Here is an 18,188-nt window from a genome sequence, read left to right as displayed (position 1 = left end):
CTAACAAAGTTTGGAGAATTACTGATACGTGTTGTAAAAGCATAGATGGGACCTTGCCAAATCATTGTCCAAAGCTGGCCACAATAAATATTTAATGGGGTCCATTTCTGAAGTCCTCTCCAAGGCAGACTAGTGGCAACACAAGACGAGGCCAAATAAAATATCAGGTTCCTCAAATGAACTTTAACAGACCTGTAACATTCTAGATCAACTCTTAAAAAACCGGCGCAGTAACAATGTGGTCTTGCAGGACGTTTCATTTTCCTATGGCTCTTTTTCCACTCCTGGTTTCTGGTCCGCTTAACAATTGCGGGAACATAATGTTTGTGTAAATAGCTTTAGTGTCTAATAAGTGTTTTAAAGAGGTGGCGTGGGTTGGATGATTAGTGCTTTGCTGCAGCCAGGAGATCCACGTTTTAAAAACCGTGGCTCTCTGTGACTCTGATGCGGTCTTCTCAACCATGATCACGCCACTAACACACAACACAGTTCATCTCAAATAGGCGATTTTCCGCCACAATAATTCCAATAGTGTCTTCTAAGTCGTACTCCATGGAAAACCAACGGCATAGACGGCTCTTCGGTTGTTACTCTTTTTCACTTTTGGAAACAGCAGAAAAACATGTCATTTAAAAGACCTGTGGGCCTACTGGGTGACAACAATGTCAAAACCATTGAACAGTTCAGCAAATGAAAAGCGTCATGGTAATAAAAGCACAAGAGGCAAATCACTTCATAAACTCCCAGTACGTGTCCTGCAGTAGGAGAAAATGGCAGTTTGTCTATGAATGGACTTTTCCTGTCTGTCTACAAACCGCCAACCCCTATTCATAACATAATGGGGGGAAAATATGTCTAACCATTCACATACAGCACTCCATAAATAACTGAAAGCTCTAACATTCCAGGTATCATTTGATGAATACTTCTGAGATTGCTGTATTATTAGAAATCGGGTTCTGAAATGGGGAGTGGTCTGTTGTGTATAGCTGGGAATACCCTTTTATATTATCTCCCTCATTAAGTGTGAGAAAAAGCCCTGTTTACTTTGTTACATTTGGCAAACCCAGCAGTGGGATAGCTCGCACCCGACAAACACAGCTTCACCATCCCCATTCAGGCGTGTTGGAGCGGGCACATTAAAAGCAGCTTTGGTCGCAAAGCAACAGGTTCTCATGAAGAGAAAAATGTCAATGTCGGGCGAGATGGCGGCCAATTCACTGTGAGTAATGATGTGTTTTATTTATGCCGTCCCAAAAGAACACAATCTAGCCGCTGTCCATAAAGCTTAATTAACAGTTTAGCCTTAAACTCCCAGCTACAGATGGCTGTCAGATAAATGTACACATCCATCCTTCTTCCTAAGTCAACCTGTCTGGGGCTTCCAACTTTAATGAACCCTAGAGTTTGGACAACGATGCCATTGTTCTGATGAACCAGGGTGTTCAATGAGAGATCACTCAATGATTCTGAAGGCAGAGATTATCCCCAGAGTCAGTAAGACACCCAAACCCAGCTCTTACCACTGCTCAGACTGGCCAATCCCTGGAGGACACAACAACCTTCCTCAGGGGGGTGCAGCCATTTCCTGCAAGTCAACTCCCTGCACAGATCTCAGTGTGTGGCATATGCTCACCAACCAGCTTCAGATAGTTTAATTGTAATTATATGTCTTTTGTACCCCCTCCAGCTCTGAAAGGATGGCCCATGCCACCTTTTCCAGGGCTAATGTGATTTGTCCTCTGGTAATGTACACTAATAAGGTGCTTAGACTCGGCCATATGTTTATGCTAGACAATGCTTACTGGGGAGGGCTTAAGGCCGGCTTACAGGGAAAGCTGTCAGTGTGTGTTTAAGCCAGAGCAGGCAACGCAGATGGAACACAGCACTCCCAGTGAGTCTTCAGGGCTTGTTATTTTGGACGCTGACACTTAGGGTTATTTAGGGTTCTCCCATTCGCTCATTTGATCCCACCAATAACAAACATTTTAGGCGCATAGGCTTAAATGCAATAATTGCATATTAGGAAGGAATTGAACATTATTCTTCTCACGACCACTCCAGTCTCTTCGATATCATTTAGAAATATCAAATACAGTTATGTTTTGGTCTCAGCTGGCCGAATTGTCATTGAGCGAGCCTAGGGGGAATGAATCATGCTTAAATTGGTATTGCTTTTTTGATTGAATTAAGGTGGTGAGGGATCCTCATACTGTGTTAGTGCTTAAAGTATTTATCTGAGGTGTTGTGTTTCTTTCGTGTGAAATGGGCTATGATGACTCAATGTCTCTATCATTGTCTTATTTCTCCCGTACTGTAATGGCTGCCGATGGAATCTACACGGTTATCTGAATACCATCAGCCTGTAGTCTTGGAAATAAAAAGTGAACTGTGGAGACAGGTCTCTCGTCAGGACTTAGCTTGGGCTTAGCATGTAGCAAAACTATTGCACAGCTTGCTGACACCACTAGGAGTCTCGGGGCAATCCTTGTCTTGGAAACAAGGTACCATGAGATAAAATATTTTCTGATTGAAAGAGCACATTTCTTGTGACCAAATGCCATTTCTTCATGTTGTAATCTCCAAGACATATTTTTTATTAAATATATACACTTTATATATATACACGTCGCCAAACAATGAGTGGTGTTTGCTTTGCTAGAATCACAGCAAAGTCCCCCAAGTATTATATACAATGCGTCTCCCAAAGATGAGAGCGGTGTTGTTGATATGTCCCGGTGTGAGGTAAATACTGATCTATAAAAGTGTAATCATCAAGACAGGATTGTCAGGTCAGAGCAGCTTTCCTACACTCTTAGAAAAAAGGGTTCCAAAAGGGTTCTTCGGCTGTCCCCATAGGAAAATCCTTTTTGGTTCCAGGTTGAACCCTTTTGGGTTCGATGTAGAACCCTCTGTAGAAAGGATTCTGCATTGAACCCAAAAGGGTTCTACCTGGAACCAAAAAGGGTTCTTCAAAGGGTTATACTATTGGCTAAGCCGAAGAACCCTTGAAGATTCTAGATAGCACATTTTTTTCTTAGATTAACCCCCGTGTAAAATGATGCTAATGAGGCTAACTCAAGTCCAATTTGAGCAGAGTTGATATCTGACATTTCCAGCTCCTTAAGTATAGTAAACAAGGTTCAGAAGGTTGATTTCAGCCTAGTCTTTTTAGTTGAATCTTAAGTTAAGTAATTTTTTAAAATCATATTTAAGCCTTTTTTCCAGTGGATGTAATGAAGTTTGGCCCTACCCTGGAGTATCACCGGAGATGGCACTAAAAAACATGATGCGGTTTCATACTAGCTCGTAAATAGTGTCAAATACACAGAACTGCTGGTGCAGCAGGAAGAAAGAGCTCTCTGGGAACACGTTTTGTCTATGGAAACAATACTTTATAACCACAATGAATGGCACCACCACCGGTGCTGCAGACGTCCCAGTATAACTTTCCACCAGCTCTCTTTCCATGGCACGATGATGTAATTTGTCATATATCTGCAGGCCAGACAAGGGTTGCTTGCAGCCAAACCTACTGTATGCCTAGTTCTGCCATATCTCCCCAGGCTCAAGCCATTGGTCACAAGAGGTGGAAACGTTCACCATTCAAGTCGGCAAAATTGTTGACCTTGATACTTTGGTCGCCAGATTCCAGTGCAGACTGTTTGGATGAGATGCTGGCATTTTCATTGGAGAGAGCATCCTATTGAAACAGCATCACCATCTCACTGTTTTATTCCTCCATTCACAGTCACATTTTTGAACTTGTTATCAATATGGGTGGGAACTTAGCATTATATTGGTGTGGGTGGTAGCTATGCTCTCTTCCTCCCGTATTCAATGTCACAGAAGCAGTCATGGAATGTTTTCTCCTAACCAAAACTATGCATCAGCACCATACTTTGCATACTTGTATTTGCACACAGTATTCCATTCCATGATGACTGAATCTGTGAGCCCACAGAATGTAGTAAGAGATCTTCAGAACTATGTATACATTATGGACAAACAGCAGGTCAAAATGAAGAAACTATTGTTATGTGCTAGCAATGATCCCTGGGAGGTTAAGATGAAGACTGTGGAGAGAGAAGGATGGTTTGAGACTGATCCACACAGAAAGTTGTGGAAAATACCTCATATGAACCATGGCTGTCAACAAGGGTGTTTTTCATTGAATCACTTCTTGATAAGTTCAACAGATTTCCATGCTCCACTGAGTTAATGACTGTCGCAGAGAAAGTCAATTGGTTTTAAAAGACTCTAATCGGTCAAGGAGTTGCAGATCAGAACATCCTTAGCCGGCAACATTGCAGGGCTCTTACGAGTTGTTGTCTGCCAAACAGAGCTTGCCCGGAAACAGTGGCTCAGCGTTCCCTACCTTAAACCGATGCAGACACCTCCTGACATGGATTAAGAGGATCAGTTGTAGAGTGGCTGCCATTTAATCTGCTTCCATAACAACCCGTGAAACAATGACTCAATCTTGTCAATCCCGTCACGTTGCACGCTTGTATGGGTGATGACACTAAGCACAGAGACCGACATGTAAATCACATCGGACCACTACTAAGCAGTTTGCTGACTCATATGTTTTGATACTGGTGCCACTGGTTATGTAATTTAATGATGACAATCCAACTTAATGTATTTATAGTATTCAGTGTTCCATGCATTTAATTTGGGGGGGGTCTTAAAAATTGTATTGCTTTTGAATGAGCAAATTCGTAAGTCAAGGCTGCCCTATTTTCTACTTTGAAACACCTTGCTTGAAATGATGTACTGCATGATTGTAAATGACCTTGTCATATGCGCTTTTCAAAGTCTAACAAAGCCTAGAGTTCCTAATAAACATACAATTGTGAAAATTAGCAACTTTTCTTGAGGCAAAGCAATGAATGACTCATCCTTGTAATGACTCAGCAGTATAGTTTGCGGTTTCTGTGCCTGGTATTTTGGGATAAAACTGTTGACTTTTTCGCTGTGTATGTTATCATTTATTTTGTACTGGAATGCATTTTTTGTTTGGGGTGTTTGTAACAATTTGCAGTGTGTTTGTGCTAACAACTGCTGTGCTGATCATAGCAGCTGAATGTATGAAGGATTTAGCTAAATCTGCAGGTATTAGATTAAGTTATTTCATTTAACATAAGTATTTGAGAGGGATTTCTTGCAGAAGTGCCATCACCCCACCGCTCATTCAATAAATATAAGGCTCGTCACTGGACCATAATCCCTTTGTCATCCAAATGAGTAGATAAGCATTAGTAATGCGGCAAAGAGCTTATGAGCACGTGTTATTAATGAACATGATCTTTACACATCAAGAGAGCCCTCCTGGCTCTAAGGGATATGCTCCCTATTGTCCCCCTGCATTCCATTCAGGAGTTTCTGTATGTTTTGATTATGCACAGGCTCCAGATCAAGAGAGATTATTCATGGCCTCTTTCCAAATGTTTATTTTATTATTGTATTATTCATCCGTACCCCTGCCCAAGGTTCAATTATTTGACATTTACAGCTGAATATACAGCTGCATATTAGCCACACATTCATTGGTAACACTTTACATTAACAGGCCATCTAAAGAGAAGTTTGTGAAGGGGCAACTTGAGCCAGCAGATGTTTGAACGTCTCTGTGTTTCTGCTTTGCAGTTGGTTTTAATCTACTATTGATTTAAATCCATCCCTCAGGGCCCGGAGTGCCTTATTTCGTCACTCGCTTGGCGAATGAACGGCTAGATTTTTGCTGAAAATAGAATGTTCTGTTCTCTCGATTTCCACAAAGTAACTCACTGAGTGCTGCTTGCCTCAAAATAGATACCGGTACCTCAGCAACCAGATTACATCTATGATGTCCAAGAGCCAGGGAAGGACACGTTCTAAAGATTCTGTTTCAGAGCTATTGATGTCTTTTGACGTGTTGTGTGTTGATGTGGCAGCATGGCTCAGAAAGCAGGACTGGTGGTGACCGAAGACGTTTGCTGGATTAAATGCAGGGATCTTGTGGTGCAGTCCCTGCAAGGATATAAATTGCTTCAGCATGTAAACGATAAACCCGCACAATAACTCATCTTTCACACAAAATGATATTCTAACTGTGGTCATATGGAACTGCCTTAGGTATTTCAAATAGAGTTTTCTCTTGTTCCTTTGATATCCTCTCATTGCCTTTTTGTCTTTTTTCCTCCCCCTTTTATGACCAGGCTCTCCTCCCCTGAGTGGAACGGGTACGGTCACCGTCTTGGTAGATGACGTCAACGACAACGTCCCTGTGTTCACCTCGTCCACCTTCCACACCACCATTGCAGAGGACGCCCCCACCGGCACTGACGTGCTCCTGGTTAACAGTTCCGACGCAGACGTGGGCCTCAACGGTATCATAAGGTACATTCCAGAGCCAGACGCCCACCCCACTCCGTCCCTAGGGTCATAGGCGGGCTCCTGTTACCCCAAGTCGGACATTTTACTCAGATCGGACCCCCGCTTGTTCACCCTCCCCTCGACCCGGTACCCCCAATGGGGAGGCGCATGTGGGTGAGGAAACTTGCCCCACTTTCCCAAAACATTGTAATGATGATGTTAATTGGCTATGACAGAAGTAGTATCGGGGGTTCCACAGGTTCTAGGCCTTACTGGAAATCAGAACCAGTTGCCATCAGTTATTAGTTTCCATTCTCACAGCCCATTAACTTGGGATTTTTTACTTCTGCTTTTGAACTGTTTGGACCACTTCTGGTTGTAGACAGTTTGTTTGTTGTCCGAATAAGTCTGTGTTCACACTTTATTCCATAATTTGTCACCAGTTTCAGGGGAAATGCTTTTCTAGGAAGCCTTTTCAAAATATGTGCTCTTGTGTACATGTAGATGTCAGTATATGTTTGTGTCTGCGACTTACTGGAAACTTCTGAAAAGTTGAGTGAAACACTATCCTCTTTTGGAAACCAAAAAAGTATGGCTCTTTGGTCACAAATAATTCCGGGGTGTCTCCAACCCTGAACTTCAGCAGAGAGCAGCTTGAATTAGAAGCCTCTGTGAGAATGAAAAAATACAGGAGAAAATGGAAGTACCAACTTGGATAGAATATTAAGATGGATACCTTAAGAATTGGGTAATGCTTTGATAGATGGTGCTTTCTTCGAAACCAAAGAAACAGCAAGGAAGTTACATTAGATCTGTGTTTCTCTGTTAAATGTGCTCTCTGCCTCTTTAAAGCCGTGTCCTCCACATGTCCTCTTCTGTGTGTCCCTACAGTTACAGATTGACTGGAGGCAACGGTCAGTTTTCCATCAACCCAGGTACAGGCCAGATCATCACCAGCTCCCTACTGGACCGGGAGGCCAGAGCCAACTACCAGCTCCTAGTTGTGGCCACAGACGGGGGGCAGCCCCTGGGCATGTCCAGCTCCGCCACTGTGTCAGTGGTGGTGGCTGACATCAACGACAACCCTCCCCGCTTCCACCACCACCCCTACGTCACACACATCCCCGCCTTCACCACAGCAGGTGGGTTCAGATTTGATCAATTCATCTTAATGTCAAATATTAATGTTCTTCTATATCGAATTATATATGATTATATAATTAAAGTGTACTGTATATGAACCCCTATGAAATTATTACTTTTGTGAAAAATATTGATGATGAAGTGAATATCTGTTGTACTTATAGTAGTTATTATGAGGTATTTTGTCTCATTTCATCCACTCATTCTCATTTTCAGGCAAGTTGGTATTCGCTGTGACGGTGACAGATGAGGACGCTGGACTCAATGCTCAGCTCCACTACTCTCTAACTGGCCGCAACTCCGACAAGTTCAAGATTGACCCCGTAAGAGGAGCCATAACAGCCAATGAGAGGTTGACAGGCAGCTCGGAGGTTACCCTCACTGTCCGAGTGAAAGACGGAGGAACCAATCCCAAAACAGACTCGACCACTGTGACCGTCCGGTTTGTGACCGGGGGAGACTTCCCTGTCATCAAGCTGAAGGATACTACTTTCACATTCCCAGAGAGCCAACCCACAAACACAATCGTTACCATTGTGACCGGGGCCTCAACACGTGGTGGGGCCCTATCATACTACATCGCCAGTGGAAACCTGGATAATGCCTTTCACATTGACCAGTTGACTGGAGAGCTGTCAATCAAACATTCACTGGACTTTGAACACATTCAGAAATATGTGCTCTGGGTTGAGGCCAGGGACCAAGGATTCCCTCCCCATTCCTCCTATGAGAAAGTGGAGATCACAGTGCTGGACGTAAATGACAACCACCCTGTATTTGACAGGGAACCATTCCATGCAGATATACTGGAGAACCTGTCCCCTCAGCGGGTGCTCATGGTCTCTGCCGTGGATCAGGACAGTGGCCCGAACGGCCAGCTGGAATATGCCATTATCGACGGCAACAAGGAGAACAGCTTCAGCATCAACCGGGCCACTGGTGAAATCCGAACGACCAGGCCTCTTGACAGGGAAAAACTAGCTCAATATGCCCTCAAAGTGAAGGCCACCGACCGTGGCAATTCTCCCAAAAGCACAGCTGTGAAAGTCCTGATCAATGTATTAGATGTGAATGATAACGCTCCCAGGTTCTCTAAGATCTTTAGCGCCACAGTGCCCGAAAACGCCCCAGTGGGTTACACTGTCACCAGGGTTACAACCACAGACGAGGACACGGGTGCTAATGCCATAAGCAAATATTCAATCACAGACCAAAGTCTACCGTTCACTATCAATCCAAGTACTGGAGACATAACTATCAGTAGACCACTCAATAGGGAAGACACTGGCCATTACATTGCCAAAGTTTCTGCCCATGACTCTGGCTGGACAGTTAGCACGGATGTCACAATATTTGTAACGGATGTAAATGATAATGCCCCCCGATTCAGTCGGCCATCTTACTACCTGGACTACCCTGAGCTTACAGAGGTGGGGTCACTCGTTACTCAGGTGTCTGCGACTGACCCCGACGAAGGTGTCAATGGCAAAATATTCTATTTCATCAGGTCCCAGTCAGAATATTTCAGGATCAATTCAAGCTCTGGAGAAATCTTTATCAAGCAGCATTTAAAATATCAAAACTCAACTGGCAGCAACATAAACATAAATCGGCACAGTTTCATCATTACTGCTTCAGACCGTGCGACCAAGCCATTGATGAGTGAAACTACAGTTATTGTAAACATAGTAGATAGTAATGACAATCCACCCAAGTTTGAATCCTCTAGCTACTTTACCCCTGTCACGAAAAGCGTCAAAGTTGGCACCAAACTTATCAGGGTCATAGCTCTTGACCTTAAAGATTTTGGCCTCAACTCTGAGGTGGATTATATAATATCAGGAGGGAATAGCACTAGCAAGTTCAAGCTGGATAAACAGAGTGGATGGGTCGCAGTCGCCTCCTCACTCACCTCAGATATGAACAAGGTGTTCCTCATGGATGTTACAGCCCGAGACAAAGGGAACCCCCCTCTGAGTGCTAGAACCACTGTGAAAGTGGCAGTCACTGAGGAGAACCACCACACACCAGAGTTCTCCCAAAGCCAAGTCACAGCTACCATACCTGAGAGCCTTGCCGTGGGGACAGCCATCAGGACGCTCTCTGCCAGGGACAAGGACAAAGAGATGAACGGGCTTATCACATACAACATCACCACAGGTAATGACAAGGGCCTGTTTGCCGTGAACAGTAAAACAGGAGTCCTATCTCTGGCCAATCATCTGGACTTTGAGGAAAAGCAAAAGCATGAACTCCGAGTGACAGCCAACGACGGGGGATGGATTGCAAAGACCAGCTACGTCATGGTCACAATCCATGTGACCGATGTGAACGACAACCCACCTATATTTGAACCTGATGAGTATTTCCCTGTGGTACAGGAGAATGTTCCCAGTGGCACAACGGTGGTGAAAATGAATGCCACAGACAGAGATTCAGGGCCCAATGCTGTCATGGCTTACGTGATTCAGTCGTCAGACAGCGACCTCTTTGTAATTGATCCAAACACAGGCGTAATAACCACCCAGGGTTTCCTGGATTACGAGGCTAAGCAGGTCTACCACTTAACAGTGAAGGCCTTCAATGTCCCAGACGAGGAGCGCTGTAGTTTTGCCAATGTCAACATTCAGCTCAAGGGAGCCAATGAATACGTTCCCCGCTTTGTCTCGAAGCAGTATTACTTCGAAATCTCTGAAGCAGCTCCAACAGGCACAGTGGTGGGAGAGGTGTTCGCCAGTGACCGTGACCAAGGGGATGACGGAGTGGTTTACTACCTAATTTTCGGGAAGAGCAGAAGAAAGGGCTTCAGCATCAACAGGAAAACAGGACAGATCCACGTCACAGGCCCCCTCGATCGTGAGAAAGAGGAAAAGATCTCACTCAAAGTCCTGGCGAAGAATGCGGGAAGCATCCGTGGGGCTGATATTGACGAGGTCTTTGTGAATATCACAATCCTGGATGCCAATGATCCTCCTGTTTTCAGCCAGGAACTGTATAATGTTCAGATCAGTGAGGGTCTATCCCCTGGTGGTCTGGTCACCTTCGTTAGTGCCCAAGACTCTGACTCTGTCCCAAGCTGGAGCAGATTCTCCTACTCCATATCCTCAGATTTAGAGAAAAATGTCTTCACTATCAACCCCCAGACTGGCCAAGTGTCTGTAGCAGCTGAGCTGGACAGGGAAACCACTCCTGTGTTCAGCCTGACTCTGCTAGCTGTGGACTCTGGCTCACCCTCCGCAACTGGAAGTGCCACCCTGGTTGTGAATCTGGAGGACATTAATGATAACGGTCCTACTCTGAAGACGGTGAGTGCCGAAGTCATGGAAAACCAGCGAGCTGGGACAGATGTCGCAACTCTTACTTCAACCGACCCAGACCTGTCACCCAATCAAGGTCCATTCTCATACAGTCTGCTCATCTCGGGCTCAGCCAGTAATTACTTCAGCCTCAGCCCCACTGGAGTGCTGACCACCAATCGAGAGATTGACAGGGAGCAGATCAGCGACTTTTACCTCTCTGTGGTGATTAAGGACTCCGGTGTCCCTCAGATGTCCTCAACTGGAACAGTCCACGTAAAAGTAAACGATCAGAATGATAACCCATCAGAGCCACGCTCCGTGGAGATCTTCATCCACTATTTCGGAAACATGTTCCCCGGAGGATCCATTGGGGTTGTGAAGCCCCAAGACCCAGACATCCAGGACAGCTTCCACTGCTCCTTGACCCCTCCTTCATCCAGTCTGTTTACCATCCCAACAGGCACCTGTGACCTCAACTCAAAGGCCCGCTCAACAGACGGAACATTCGAATTAGCTGTCCGAAGTAGTGATGGTGTCCACGGCTCTGTCAGTAGTAACGTCCGAGTCTTCTTCGTGGGGTTCACCAACGCCACTGTGGACAATAGTATCCTGATTCGCCTCCGTACCCAGGGGGTTACCACCTTCCTCACCAATCACTACCTCAGCTTTGTCCGTATTGCAAACTCACAGCTGGCAGGGCTTGGCACTGGAGTACAGCTGTATGGCGCCTTTGAACTCAACAACCAAACATTCCTGATGGCTGCCATAAAGCGAAGCAACGGACAGTATGTCAACCCCAGTGGAGTTGCCACCTTCTTTCAGAGCATTAAAGATGTTCTGCACAGGCAGAGTGGTGTACAGATAGACTCAGTGGATCACGACCCCTGCACACGTAACCCATGCCAAAATGGGGGCAGCTGCAAGAGGCGCCTTAGCGTGGGGCCAGATATGAAGACTGAGGATAGTGTCCCGGTGATCCTTGTCTACAACCACCCCCATCAGCCCTACGCCTGCAGTTGCAGACCAGGGTACGCAGGGGCGCTGTGTGAGATGGATATAGACGAGTGCCTGCCGTCTCCGTGCCACAACGGCGGGACCTGCCACAACCTGGTGGGAGGATTCTCCTGCACCTGCCCAGAGGGATTCACAGGCATGGCCTGCGAGAGGGACGTCAACGAATGCCTCTCCAACCCCTGCAAGAATGGAGCGCTGTGCCAGAATTACCCCGGTGGATTCAACTGCCTCTGCAAATCTGGCTTTGCAGGTACCGTACACCGCCTTAGGAGCCATTTAGATTTTATGAGCAACACAACCACAGATGTTCAGCTAGGCTCAAGTATACACACACTGCACATGACTCACACTTTTTTGTCCAAGTACAATATTTGCCTCCAAACGAATGCAAGAGGTGTTGTAACCCTAGCATACAGGCTTGACTGCCAAAAACCAAAAACTGTTTGGTTTTACGATTGCAAGTTGGGGGGTATCAGCTTTGATGCATATCAGCTTGTCATGTTTACTTTAATAAAAAGGATGATGCGAAATTGACCCCAGTAAGGGCCTTACTGTGGACTGTACACAGTTCACTAGTCTCATATAGTCTCATATTCCTCTGCATGCCTTTCTTTCTACAGTACTTAAGCATATTTTTTATATTTAGGGCTCTGCTCATCTTTCTTTTGTTCAAACATTGAGAGGTTTATGATCCTTACAGATCCTTAAAGATAAAAAATAAAAACATTTTGAGTGAACTATAGATAATTAGCCACTCTATTTTTGTGTAAATCACTCCCTCCCTACTTGAATTTGATGGTGTGATAAATACAATAATATTACTCTTAATGAAGGGAGTGCACATGGAGAAGCATAAATGAGAACAGTAGTTTGAATCATGTCTGTTTGATCAGCTGCTGGCAGTAGTAGCTGATAGACATTTCCAATGATCACCAGCGGACATGTTGCCTCAGCACCAGTCATTACTGTCTTTTTTGATTATGACCATAACAAATGACCACACACCTTGTCGTTTCATCGAGACAAATGGCCCTCCTGAAGAACTGCTCCTTTTGACTTAAAGAAGTTTGCATGCCCTCCCGTTGAACTCCACACTTCCCATTTTCCATGCCTGGTTGTGGTGAAATAATTGTTCTAATGGTACAGGAGTCTTAAAAATGCTTAGAAATACATAAAGCTGCAGGCCATTGTCAGTGTCGCCCCTTGCATACCTTGTTCTGTCTGTTATTGTACTATCTTATGTTATTCATCACATTTTCATCATGTTTTAGTTCATTGGCTTCAGAGATCCAATGAAGTCTACAGTTCTAAAATCTCTATATATTTTTGTACTTTTTCACACATGCAAGTTTCAAAGAAACTCTTATAAGATTACAATAGCCTAGGATCAGGGTTTCCCAAACTCGGTCCTGGGGCCTTCTCTGGGTGCACTGAGTTTGGGAAGCTATGGCGTAGACCCTCTGTGGTTTTAAGCATCAGTGACAGGGTGCCATAGGAAGAAAAACAACATGGACTGTGTTTTCCCCCACATCTTCCTGTGTTTCCCCCCCCCCCCACGTCTTCCCACCACGTTCATTTTAATTTGTGTTGTTTTGTGAACCCAGGAAAAACGTGTGATTCCATCATCAATCACTGTGAGTGTAACCCATGTTTTAATGGCGGCTCCTGCCAGAACAGAGTGGATGGGTATAACTGTCATTGTCCATTTGGTAAGTATTAACTTAGAGGAAACTGCTACGTGATTGAAAACTATCTCGATTGGCAAAATGACTGGGGATAGCATGACACTGTGGATAGCATGTCTCCATGTCACATTTATTCACATACTGTATGTTGTGTAACTGTTTCTCTCTTCTAAGCATGATACCCTTATGGTTAGCCTATGATAGCGGATGACAACAGATTCCCAGCTGTGTGCTGATTTTGTAGATGCAGTATGGTGAATTATTCATGACATCCCTGTTTCATTTTTTTCATTCCTTTCCTCCTCAGGGGTCTTTGGAAAACACTGTGAACTCAACAGCTACGGCTTTGAGGAGCTGTCCTACATGGAGTTTCCGAGCCTGGATCCCAACAACAACTACATCTACATCAAGTTTGCCACACTAAAGAGCAACGCTCTCCTCATGTACAACCATGACAACCAGACCGGAGACAAGGCGGAATTCCTGGCTCTGGAGATCTTTGAGGGACGGATGCGCTTCTCGTTTAACTTGGGAAGCGGGACCTATAAACTAATCACCATGATAAAGGTTTCAGATGGACAGTTCCACACAGTCATCGCAAGGAGAGCTGGAATGGTGAGAGGCATTTTTGTTACATATTGCTTTATTACCAAGCTGATTTTATTTGTTTTGCATCATAAACAGTTGGAAAATATATTTGGTTTGAAGTCAATGGTTTTATGGACCTATAATTGCACAAATGTAGAGTAGCATTCTAAAGCCCCCACATGTAGGCCTATATAGAAGACTAGTTTATGTTTCAATAGCAGCTATAACATCCTGGGTTTTTATAGCTGAGAGCAGCGTCCACATTTGGCCTCATATTTTTTTTTTTTTTTGCACCGTGAGATGATAATTAAACTGCCCACACACTGGTAGTTCTGCATATCGTTTTCATAGTTGTAATTATATTTGATTGCTTGTTGTGATTTACAATATGGCCTCCAAAATAGCCTCAGACTCTGAAATTCCTTCTATTTGCTCCAAATCTAGTTGTTTCTCTGCCAGTTGTTCAGTGGTTGGGCTAAAACAATTACTAGCCTGTCCAAAGTTGTATAAGTCTCCTGCCGGACTTCAGATTTGTAATTTCCCATCATGCACAGGGATTTCATAGGAAACTGGCAAAATCATTAAATTGACAGCTTTGAGAGAGTGACAGGATAGACAGGTGCTCAACGTGTAGTGAGAAATGCGATGTGTAGGTTGAGGAATTACGATGTTGAGGTTCTTAACCGAGTTATAAGAACGAAAACAGAGCTTATTATCTATTCTTCTGCTCTGCTGACTAGTATTTTTTCTCCGATATGTCAGTGGGTGCTGCAGCACCCCTACTTCCCGCGGCTATGCCTGTGAAGAGCATTTTTTCAGTTCCTCCACTTTTGGATTCTGAGCAGATGTGATAACCAGACACCAGTCATAGTCCTAGTAATGTAGGACACACCGAGAGCGTCAAGGACACTGTTGTTTATATTTAAATCATATTGTAGTTCACCCAACTGAAAGCTGCACCCCAGCAAGCATCATTTATATTGTCTATACTCTGTATTATAACAGCAATAGTTATGAGTATGACCACTAAGAACACTAATGCAGCTTACATTTGTAATACAGTCATTTGCAATTTAACTGCAACATTTGTTGTAATGTTCTTCTCAATGCTATTTTTGCCTTATTTCCTATTCCTTCCCATTGTGAGTGGTTTTAGGCCTCACATAAATAATTTACAACTAGTCGCACCCTTCAGCATCCACGTTCTGTTTTCATCCTCAATGAGTCTTGAACCTGACTTTCTCAAGTAAATAATCATGGCAAATGGAAGACAATAGCAGAGAGGGTTGGTCGTTGGAAAAGGATGCTCTCCAGTGACACTTTTCCGCCCTCATATATTGTGACATCACTAATCTGCGGTGTTTACCCTGTAACCTGAAAGTTAAACAAACAGAAACAATGCTCCTGTTCTTTTGTCACATTCTATATCCATTTTCAGAGGGTGTTTCCTCCAGAAAACCCTTCGCCAGTCATGCGAGACACTTGACAGTATGTGTAGGCTGTGGTTTGGCTGCAGGGGCTTTGATCTGAGAGAAAAGCATTAATAAAATGCCCATCTGGCGCCGAAGGGTAGCTCTTGCCCTTCAGCAACAGCGACAAAGCCCTGAGACAAATGAATCTTTTTTTTCCATTGTTGTTTTTTTGCCTCGTAAATTGTACGTTTCTGTGTTAGCAATTAGCGCAGGAAGGGATGGTGGAGTCACGCTCTCTGGCATCTCTTGGATGATTTGTGCTCACGTTCCGTGGAGGCCGCTCCGTGTTTACCTAAGATCTTGGTGTACGTGGAGCATGCTGTCATGGTTTTTCAACACGTTCACACACTTTTAATTTCTCCTGCCACCTCGTTTTTTCACCTCAGTCAAGCTTCAGAGACCACAGAATTAAAGAGAAAGTAGAACAATTATTAGCCTTGGCTAACGGTAAAGGTCATATCTTAGGGAATTTTAGATTTCCATGTAGGTCTACTGCGTCTTCATAATGATGGTTTCAAATACAGTATGCTATCGAAAATAACATGAATTGTAACTTACAAAATCAGTCATGTAGTTGTATTTACTGTTGTCTGTCTGTCTTCCTGCAAACTGGAGTGCTCATCTGAGTAAGATATTACTGTCTGTGCTGGTACAACCATCAGGAAGGTGCAACGTGTGTGGTAATTTGTTTTGTGTTGTATGTGTGCTGTACAGTCAAAGCAGAATAACATGTGCGTGACCGTGTCTCTGCTCCTCTCGTCATTCAGGCTGCGTCCCTGACAGTCGACCTGTGTGGGGACGATCAGGAGCCAGGCTACTGTGCTGTGAGCAACGTAGCTGTCCATACTGACTGGTAAGAACACATAACGTTACATAGAGCTTACCACACAGTCCATCCTGGCAACGTACACCCAGCTGTCAACTACATAGTGAAAGGCTCAAATCGGTAGAAGAGACTTTTGGTATAAATAAGGGAAGCATTTATTTCCAGATGCAAATAGCACTTTATTTCCATGATATACTGTAGTAAATAAATATAATTCCTTGAGAGAAAAAAAACCCATAATGCCATTTGAAGCTGTTTACTGTCAGAGTAGCTCTTTCTGACCACTTTCAATTTATACAAACTTCCTCATCGGTCACTATTGGTTCTCATTCTGGGAAGTTGAATATATCAACAATACAACAATATCTCATGTCTCTGCTAATGGAACAGTCTGTGGACCCATCCATCATGTCGACTGTTCTCAATGAACCCTTGCATATCCACGTTGGCTTGTGTAAACCATAGTGTCTGTAAACACATACATGGACATCACATGTATCGTTTAGCATTGTGAGAGGCCCAGAGTGAAAAGCTGTCTGGATCCATAGGGGGAGAACTGTGTGTGAGACTGTCTGAGTGAGTGATCTGGCAGATGAGGAGGGTCTGCTGCAGTTTATTTGCGGAGGGCCCGGACCCCTGTAGGGCCATGTTGTTGTGAGAGGCGCTGACCCCCAGCGGCTTCTCCTTCTCCTTCTCGCAGGATCCTGGACGTTGGGCCCAACCGTCTCTCGGTGGGAGGCGTCAGGTCAATAGAGCCCGTCCTTCATCGCCGTGGCCAGGTCGCCACACACGACTTTGTGGGCTGCATCATGGAGTTCGCCGTCAACGGCCGCCCACTAGAGCCCAGTCAGGCCCTGGCATCCCATGGCATCCTTGACAGGTTTAGCTCTCTCCCTACCTCTTTCTTTCCTACATCCTTCCATCCTACTCAACCCCCTAACCCCCAAACTCTCCCAGCACGATATCTGGTCATTCTCTGTAGCTCTCAACCCTCAAGAACCGCTGAAAAGCCATCTTTGATATAAATAGCAGACGTACAGTTTTTTTGGAATCGTAGAATGGAGATTTTTTCTTTTAGTTTGTTGTGAATAGTGGCGAGGACAGATCTTTTAATATGCTAATTCCCTGGGTCTTTTATGGTTTTTCTATTGGAGGAGTTGCATCTGCCGGGTCCTGTAGAGGGCCCGCTGTCCACCATGGGGGCTGACTTGTCTGTCTGTCTGTCCTTAGATGTCCCAGACTGGAGGGAGCCTGCACAGCCAACACCTGCAGACATGGGGGCACCTGTATTGACTACTGGTCCTGGCAGCAGTGCAAATGCATGGAAGGCTTCACTGGCAAAAACTGCGAGAAATGTAAGAATCCCTTTGGAGGGGAATTTTGGCTGACTGTGCTTGCAGTCTGAGTCATACACTTCTTGTGAATTTGACCATCACTCAGATGCAGATTGTATAATTTCCTTTGATTTACCCTGACTTGTGCTTTTCATTCTTTCATAGACATCACGGCCGACACGGCTCTCTCGCTGGACGGGACTGGTCGGCTTGACTACGCCATGCGCCAGAGCCCCAAACGGGATGTCCTGCTACGCCAGAGCCTCATGGGCTTGCCCTCTGACTTCTCTGGGCCCAGCAGCCTTGAGGTCAAGTTCCGCACCCGCAGCAAGAGTGGCACCCTGCTCCATGTCCAGGAGAGCAGCAACTACACCACCATAAAGGTAAAGGAAGGCTCCACGGAGCGATGCCAGAGACATGCTAGAATGTGTCTGCAGTTCCCAAAGCATCCGGAGGCACAAGTGAGC

General features: G+C 44.8%; 1 protein-coding gene across 1 annotated transcript in view; it reads left to right on the top strand.

Moving 5' to 3' along the window:
* Positions 1-18,188, top strand: part of LOC118378919 (protocadherin Fat 4-like) — a 111,040-nt gene that overhangs the window by 81,813 nt on the left and 11,039 nt on the right. The window contains exons 7-15 of the mRNA XM_035765915.2: positions 6,204-6,384; positions 7,252-7,502; positions 7,720-12,066; positions 13,421-13,525; positions 13,809-14,116; positions 16,329-16,414; positions 17,088-17,267; positions 17,618-17,742; positions 17,887-18,104. Of these exons, the coding sequence (XP_035621808.1) occupies positions 6,204-6,384; positions 7,252-7,502; positions 7,720-12,066; positions 13,421-13,525; positions 13,809-14,116; positions 16,329-16,414; positions 17,088-17,267; positions 17,618-17,742; positions 17,887-18,104 (5,801 nt within the window). The remainder of the gene's footprint in view (positions 1-6,203; positions 6,385-7,251; positions 7,503-7,719; positions 12,067-13,420; positions 13,526-13,808; positions 14,117-16,328; positions 16,415-17,087; positions 17,268-17,617; positions 17,743-17,886; positions 18,105-18,188) is intronic.

The sequence above is a fragment of the Oncorhynchus keta genome, chromosome 4 (genome assembly GCF_023373465.1).
Source record: "Oncorhynchus keta strain PuntledgeMale-10-30-2019 chromosome 4, Oket_V2, whole genome shotgun sequence".
Taxonomy (NCBI): domain Eukaryota; kingdom Metazoa; phylum Chordata; class Actinopteri; order Salmoniformes; family Salmonidae; genus Oncorhynchus; species Oncorhynchus keta.
Note: the sequence above shows the minus strand (reverse complement) of the source record. Positions and strands in the feature narration are given on the sequence as shown.